Source organism: Alligator sinensis, unplaced genomic scaffold, assembly GCF_000455745.1.
Source record: "Alligator sinensis unplaced genomic scaffold, ASM45574v1 scaffold117_1, whole genome shotgun sequence".
Lineage (NCBI taxonomy): Eukaryota > Metazoa > Chordata > Crocodylia > Alligatoridae > Alligator > Alligator sinensis.
Genome location: NW_005841855.1, coordinates 2,223,885 through 2,232,130, shown reverse-complemented (window position 1 = coordinate 2,232,130; position 8,246 = coordinate 2,223,885). Strand labels below are relative to the sequence as shown.

General features: G+C 40.1%; 1 protein-coding gene across 2 annotated transcripts in view; it reads left to right on the top strand.

Moving 5' to 3' along the window:
- Positions 1-3,697, top strand: part of CHST9 (carbohydrate sulfotransferase 9) — a 191,792-nt gene extending 188,095 nt beyond the window's left edge. For both annotated transcript variants that reach the window (XM_025214178.1, XM_006016397.3), the window contains exon 4: positions 2,154-3,697. In XM_025214178.1, coding sequence (XP_025069963.1) covers positions 2,154-3,197 — 1,044 coding nt within the window. In that variant the 3' untranslated portion in view covers positions 3,198-3,697. The remainder of the gene's footprint in view (positions 1-2,153) is intronic.
- Positions 3,698-8,246: the final 4,549 nt, after the last annotated feature.

Genomic DNA, 8,246 nt, shown 5'->3' with positions numbered 1-8,246 from the left:
CTGCTGTGTGCAAGTTCTTGTGAAGTATTACCTGAGGCTTCTCTGAGTGGTTCGACCCATCCTACTCCAGAAGAGCATTTGTTCCTGTCACAAATGCATCAGCATCGGTTCTCATATTTGTATGCTCAGTTTCTGCACTAATCAAGTTGAAATACTATCCTTTCATTGAGCCACTTTAGATTAAACTTGGGAATAACTTTGAGGTTGATTCTGGGTTCCAAATGTATCGTGTGGACAGGACTTGTCATATTCACTTCAAGAAGTATATATTTTCCCCTGATTTGATGGAACCAAGCCAACTCTCCATTTTAAAAACAGTTTCCCGTATTATCTTTCACTAAGCAGCCCCTACATTTTTTCTATCAATAGATCTGTTTTGTGATAGATTTTCAGTGTCATCCAAATAATCCAAATTCCCTGATTTCTCTCCTAGAATGTTAGGAGTTTTACCCACGTTGAAAGAGGAGTTATGAGTCTTGATTTCTCGTTCTGTTATTAAAGGTTTTTTGTTTTTTTTAACAGTGCATTGAAACCATCAGATGTTAGATTCTGTTTCATGCAGAAGCATTGGCATATCAATCCAGATACATCTATGCACATACACTGAGACAAGAGTCCCCTTACTGACTTTATTTGGCTCAAAGCACCATATTTTTTATAATGTGTGCATCTTTTACCCATAAAGTTCCCCAAGCAGCTGGTTAAGGATTTTGCTGGCCCCAGATTTACAGTTATATTAGGATCAACCATAACCTTATATACTTGCAGCAATTACCAGCTGTTCCCCTCCCCCGACCATTTCCAATATAAAATTGCAACCTTTACAGTCTAGATTTTCCTATCAAAAACAAAGCACTTGTTTCCTTAGTATCCTGAAGGGACACTGTATTCCAGCATAATTGCAGTTTCTGTCTATCATGACAGTGTGACATCTAATTGTTAGTTGAGATTACAGTTATTCGCTGCTTTGTTATCAGGACTCCATTTTCTGCAGTTACAGGAGACTAAGCTCTTGAACCCTCTTCATTGTTGGGCAAAATATTAGTCTCAGTCCCTAAGCATGTTCATTTTTATCATATCTGAATATGTTTTAAAATGGGTTAAAATGAGTAAGACAAAACTGAAGCAATCAGCTACCCTCCTGTAACTTCTGTAGTTGCCAGCTTGGTCTTCCGCCAGTCACTAAAAGAGCCTTCAGATTCACTGAGCTGAATACCATGGTTTTCTGCTGGCAAAAAGAGACATACAGAAAAACAGAAGATAAGAGGCCTTTAACACTCTCTAAATTTGTACAGTTTGAAGCAGTACAGAACTGAATGATTCCTCAGTTTTCTTTCTGTCACTGGAAATATCTTCCTCATTGATCATACTGCAAAGAAGAATGCACTGTCTTGGAAATTCTTGCATTTTTATAGACTCAATTTCAAAACGGTATTCACAGTCTTTCTACTATGCACTATTCACTGCTTAAGCAGTCTCATGTTCCTGGGTATAGTGCCATATATGCTTTGAAAATTATCTGCCCTCCATTCCCATTCTTAAGTATAGCTTATAGCAATGAACACTTACTGCAAGCAGACTGTTCCTCATAGAACTTATATTAGCATTTAATAGCCTCTACAGTGCTATCCACTATGGGACACACAGCTCAATGGGAGGGAAAAGCAATTTAGAAGAGCAACAAAAAGTATTTTTACATATTTACATAATTTTTTTGTTCTCAAATATTTCCCTGTTGTCATTTTCCCACAAGTCTGTTTCTTCTCAGCCTTATCTATTTGGAACCTTTTTCTTTCTAACTGATTTTACCTTCAGAAATTAAAGGCAGCAGGGGTTGGGCAGGTACACCAACCTCTGTATATGCAGCTCTTCTGAATATTGATTAATATTTGTTTGATTTACTCAAGACTTTAGGAAGATGTACTGTTTATGCAGTATCAAATTTAAAAGGATATATTTCTCATGTTTGTTAACCCAATTTATTAATCAGATAGTGTACCTATGAGGGTTTTTTCTTCAGAAAGAACTAAATGTGTATTTAACACTTCACTTCACTTCACTTCACTTCACTTCTTTTGCTACAGTTAAAACATGGGATGGGCAAAGCCAAATTGTTAACGTGCTTTCAGTTTTCATTCTTTTAATGTTTACAGGATTTCAAGTATCAGCATCCAGAGGATCTTACCACAGCACCCAAAAAACAAAATGCTTCTGCCAGCCAATACAAGCGAAAGACAGCCATCACAGAGGGCAGCCAGTTCCCTGAACAACAGAAAATGACCAGATTGGTTTTTAACCCCTTTAAGAAGGCGTATTTACCACTACCACTCCAACCTTTAAACAAGAGTTTGATCAAAGATGACAGATGGAAAGATGCAGATGAGGCTCAAGAGAAACGTCGATCTTTTCTTATCAACTTCTGTAAAAAATACAACAGTGAGAACAGACTCAGGACCCATCTTGTGCGTATGGTATCTAGAATATACGTGGAAGATAGACACAAGATCTTATACTGTGAAGTACCTAAAGCAGGCTGTTCCAACTGGAAAAGGATTCTGATGGTGCTCAATGGACTTGCTTCTTCAACATACAATATTTCACATGATGCCGTGCACTATGGGAAACATCTAAGGAAACTAGACAGTTATGACTTGAAAGGAATATACACACGCTTAAATAACTACACCAAGATTATCTTTGTACGTGATCCCATGGAAAGATTGGTGTCTGCATTCAGGGATAAATTTGAACACCCCAACAGCTACTACCACCCAGTATTTGGCAAGGCAATTATTAAGAAATATAGAATTAATGCACATGAAGAGGCATTGAAAACAGGATCAGGAGTTAAGTTCAAAGAATTTATCCAGTATTTATTAGATTCCCATCGCCCAGTAGGAATGGACATTCATTGGGAGCAAATATGTAAGCTCTGCTATCCCTGCCTCATCAACTATGACTTCATAGGAAAATTTGAAACTCTAGAGGAAGATGCCAGTTACCTTTTGCAGCTGATAGGTGCTCCAGCAGAGTTGAAGTTTCCTCATTTCAAAGACAGACATTCCTCTGATGAGAGAACAAATGCAGAAGTTGTGAGACAGTACTTCAAGGAGCTGTCTAGTAGAGAGAGACAGCTGACCTATGAATTTTATTACTTAGATTATATAATGTTTAATTATACAGCACCATTTGTATAGCACAGACTGATTTCAAAATTCTAACAGACGTTTAATGATTTTGGCCTCAAACCAAGTACTGAAATATTACCATAAGGCTCTGAGTGGGAGAAAAGAAACTGCTAAGTGGCGTTACTTTGACGGTCTAGATTTCATAAACTGAAGTGACTCCAACTGAGGTAAAATTAAGGAGGAAGGGCACAAAATAGACCTTGTAAACAATTTAAATTGCACTAACATGCTTGGAAAAAAGCTGCTTTTAACATTACAGGTAATGTTATGGAAGCAATAGTACAGCTAGCTGTTGCACGTAATGTTCCTGTAATGGTATGAAAAACATTCAAAGAAGCATGTTTATTTTTAGGGGGGGGGTTTGTCTCTTTAGAAATGATGTGTCAAAAGTATTTTGAATGTATTTTTTACTGTGTGCGATATAGTAATAAAAATCATTGGCTAATTTTCTAAGACATGTAATATTGTCAGTTGTAGCAATGTACTGATTGATCACCTACTCTTTTTGTATTATCATAGCATATATGAGTCCAGTTGAGCATCAGAACCCCACTGTGCTAGATGCTGTGCAAACACACAACAAAAGAGAATTATGCTGATATTTTAATTTAAATAGAAATGCACTGTTTGATCTGTGATACAATCTTGCACCTCAGGTCTGGTCAAAAGCACAGATGGGAATATCTTTAGAGCTGTACTCTGGAGGCAATTTCAATTCCTTGACTGCTGCAGTTGCATCAACCTTCACAGACAGAGCTGTATTCTGCAGCCAAGCCCCCTGCAAACTGTTGGCATGGTGGACATGAACCTTTTGTTTATGCATCATTTGTAACCTCGATCAAAGTTCTGTTGGGACTATCTCATCACTACAGGCCCCTCCAGTAGAGTACCTACCACTCCCTGACTTTTGATTCAGTTGCCCCTTCTGTCTCCTTTTGCAACCAATACATAACCCATGACACGATGGAGGGAAGCAGGGGGGAGAAGGGGCCATAGCCACCATCCATGAGGCAGATGGTTGTTTTTGAAGTATTATTCAATAGGTGTCCTGTAGGTTCCAGAAGAGGAAACTTCTGCAAAAGCAAAACAAAAATTCCTTATAAAATCTGTTTTAAAACTAAGACAATATTTTTAAATTTATTTTTGTAAAATGGGTAATGTCCTCCAGTTTCTGGAATGAGGAAGTGAAAAATAGGACACAGTTCTACAGGAGAAAAATGCAGGTAAGTGACTTCATTCTTAATTACTGTTCACTTATGAAGTAACTTTCCAGGTTCCTTGCTCAAATCATGAGACCCCAGTCCTGCCACAGGTACAGTCACTAAGGCTAAGTACAGACAGTCAAAAAGACCATGGCTGAATTGATTCAGTCTATGCGTCGAAACTGCAGAGATTAAACTGACTAACAAGTGAACAGACCCTTACTTTTTGCAGCCACATACCTGCAGTGACTCAGGCCAAGTGCCAGGGGGGCACATGCTGGCTATGGCTCTCTGGCACATAGCCAGCATGGGCTCTGTTAGCTTCCTCTTCCTGCTGTCCCTGAGGTCTCTGGAATTTGCAGTCCAGAGTCACAGCAGGAGGACTCTGCAGGGTTGCTCATCACTTCCTGTTCCTGCTTCCGGATGCCTCTGGGATTTATAGTCCACAGTCACAACCAGCAGTAAGTTTAGCAGGGCAGGGCAGCTCTATACTCGGGGGAAGGTTGGTTTAACCCCGACCCCCTAGCCCCAGACCCCAACTGGGGTTTGTCATGGTGGGGGAGCAGTCCCCCACTTCCCCAACCCTTCTCTGCTGGAGTAGACAGCACAGCCCAGCCCTGTTCTTCGTAAGGCAAAAACATGTAACTGACTGCACAGGCAGACTGACTGTCTGGTGATAAGACAAAACATCCTTCATCTTACGTGCAATCAGCCACATGCTGACTCCTTGTGCCAGAATGGATATCCATCAGGTCCATAGTTGGGTTGGAGACCAATTTCAATGTCAAAGTCCCCACCAGTGTGATGGAAGACACACCCCTCCTCTTTGGCTTTATTTCCATCTTCCACTGAGAGCCCTAAACCCAGGATTTACCTAAGAAGTTATGCAGGAAGTTCTTCAACCCAAGATAATTTTCCAAATATGCATTTACTACCCAATCACAATACTAATTAAGTACCAAGTTTGCATCTTTTCCAATACCTACATTTTTCACATTCTACATTTCGATACATCATTCATTTTATTTGTTTATTACATTCCTGCCTTATCTTGTTTGGCAGGAACAGTTTAACCAACTCTTAGGTACTTAGTTATTTTAGGCATCTCCCATGAACAGTCTAGTACACTATACATTTTGATGCACAATCTTGTCTCTACTGCCTGCATCAACAAATTAGATAATCCTTAAATTTTAGATACTTTTGGAAGTTAACCCTTCCTAGCATTGTAACCTGGTCTAAGCTTCTAAGCCAATGTAAGTATCACCTCTGTGCAATTCTATCTCCTAACTGGTGTGGAAACTACAAACTGTCAGTCTGAGTTATTGAATACATCTTTATCCCTAGTGAAAACAAAGCTTTTATGTTTTCTGTATTGATTATATATCCTAGGATGTGTTCACAGATTCACAGATGTTTAGGGCTGGAAGGGACCTCATGAGATCATTGGATCCAACCCCCCTGCTCTGGGCAGGAAAGACTGCTGGGGTTAAATAATCCCAGCAAGGTGTACATCCAGTCTCCTTTTGGAGATCTCTAGGGTAGGTGCCTGCACCACCCCTGCTGGGAATCTATTCCAGAGTCTCATCACATGAACTGTGAAGAAGTTTTTCCTTATATCCAGTCAGAAACCTTCTTCTGGTAATTTATGACCATTGCTCCTGGTTCTCCCCTGGGATGCTTAGGTAAATAGTTGTTCGTCTAGCCCCTGATGCTCTCCCCTGATATATCTGGAAGCTGCCACCAAATCCACCCTGAAAGCTTCTCCTTTCTAGGCTGAACTGTCCCATATCTGTCAGCCTTTCCTCATATAGCTTGATCTTCAGGCCTCTGATCATATCAGTGTCTCTTCTCTGGACCCCCTCAAGCTTCTTCATATCCTTCTTGAAGTGTGGCACTCAAAATTGGACGCAGTACTCCAGCTGCAGCCTCACCAATGCCTAGCAGAGTGGGAGAACAACTTCCTTAGTTTTGCTTGAGATGCATCAGTTGGTTGCTCTGTATCCATTGCATCATATTGTTGGCTCTGCTAACTGTAGCATCACACTGGTGGCTCATATTCATTTTATGGTCAATTATGACCCCCAGGTCCCTTTTGAATGTGGTGCTAGCTAGCATAGCACCACCGAGCCTATAAATTTGTTGTGGATTTTTCCTCCCCAAATGGAGACTTTACATTTCTCAGTGTTGAAAAGCATCTGGTTCTGGTCTGCCCATCTAACTAATCTGTCTAGGTCCACCTGGATCATCAGCCTACCCTGATCTGTGGCTGCATTTCCCTAGAGCTTAGTGTCATCCGTGAACTTTGCCAGTGTGCTTTTCACCCCCACATCCAGATCATTGATGAAGATGTTGAAAAGCACTGGTCCAAGTACCAAACCCTGGGGGACCCTACTGGCTACCTTCTGCCAGGCCAACACAGATCCATCTGTTAGTGTTCTCTGGGTCCAATCCCACAGCCAGTTTCCCACCCATCTGATCATTGAATTGTTGAGCCTATAGTCCCCTAGTTTTACCTTGAGAGCCTCATGGGACACAAATCAAAGGCCTTCCTAAAGTTTAAGTAAATGATGTTGGCCTCATGTCCCTTATCCGGGTGGTGATTAACCTGGTCGTAGAAGGAGATGAGGTTCACAACCCATCCACATCATCTGTGAATTTCCTTTAAGTGCTGTTTCTGTAAAACCTTAAAATAGCTGGGAGCTATTAAATTAGAAGTGATCAAACAATGATCTGTGGACATCCTTATATTTTCTTCTCCTTGTCTTGTTATTTTTTTGTTTGGCATAGGCACAGCAACCTTAACTCATACATGAGGCAGCATTTTTTGTATTATTAAATCCAAAACACTCTTTTTTGCCATATGTTAGTGTGAGAGAGGGGGAGTTGTTTTTGTTTTTTTCCTTTGCTATTAAAACATACAGACCAATAATCAATTTATTTGAATGGAATAGTCATTGAAAGAGATTTGGGGAAAACATATTTAATGTTAAAAAAGCATCTTGGTTTCATAGAAAAATCAGACTGTAGCTCAGGGGTGAGCAAAATGCAGCCCGCAGGCTGGATGCGGCCCACCAGGCCATTCCATCCAGCCTGCAGAACCCCTAAAAATTTAGAAAATTAATATTTATCTGTCCCTGGCTGCCTGTCATGAGGCCCTCGATGGCTTACCAAAACTCAGTAAATGGCCCTCCACCCAAAATAATTGCCCACCCCTGCTGTAGCTAGTAACTTCTTTCATTAAATTCATTGTTTGAATCAAGAAAGAAAAGGAGCTGTCAGAAATTATTTAACTAGTGAAAAAGAGAGCAAAAATCACATTGATCCATGTGACCCTGTAGACACACGCTGCCTCCCTGAGTAGTGCAAATGTTGTGCATTTTGCACTTGTGATTTAGAGCAGGTGGCCGTAACTAATGTCTTTAAAATGTGTGTGTGCGTGGTCAGTTTCACTGTTATTCAACTGATCTTGTAAAAGTAATTTAACTTATTTGTGTGCTCAACTTCAGTCTTCATAGCCTCTAACTGCACTTAAACTTCGTTTTTTGAAAATCTAACCCTGACTGTTGTAAGGAAGAGGCTCTCCACAGTCATCTCCAAGGACCTAAGGGATTCAGATGATCTCAGTAGCAGAATCTAGATTGTATTTTGCCTCATTAACCACATTTTGAAAATCACCATCCTGCTTTGCCAGAAATTAAGTTACATGATTTAAAATTAACATAAGAGTTTAGCATAATTGAAGAGGGACTGTGATATTTGACTTGTGGGATTATAATAGATAAAGGCATAATTTGCAGTGTAAAAGATAACCTCTATTTTAAAAATAATTTTTAAAAGGTCAAAGTTGTAAGCC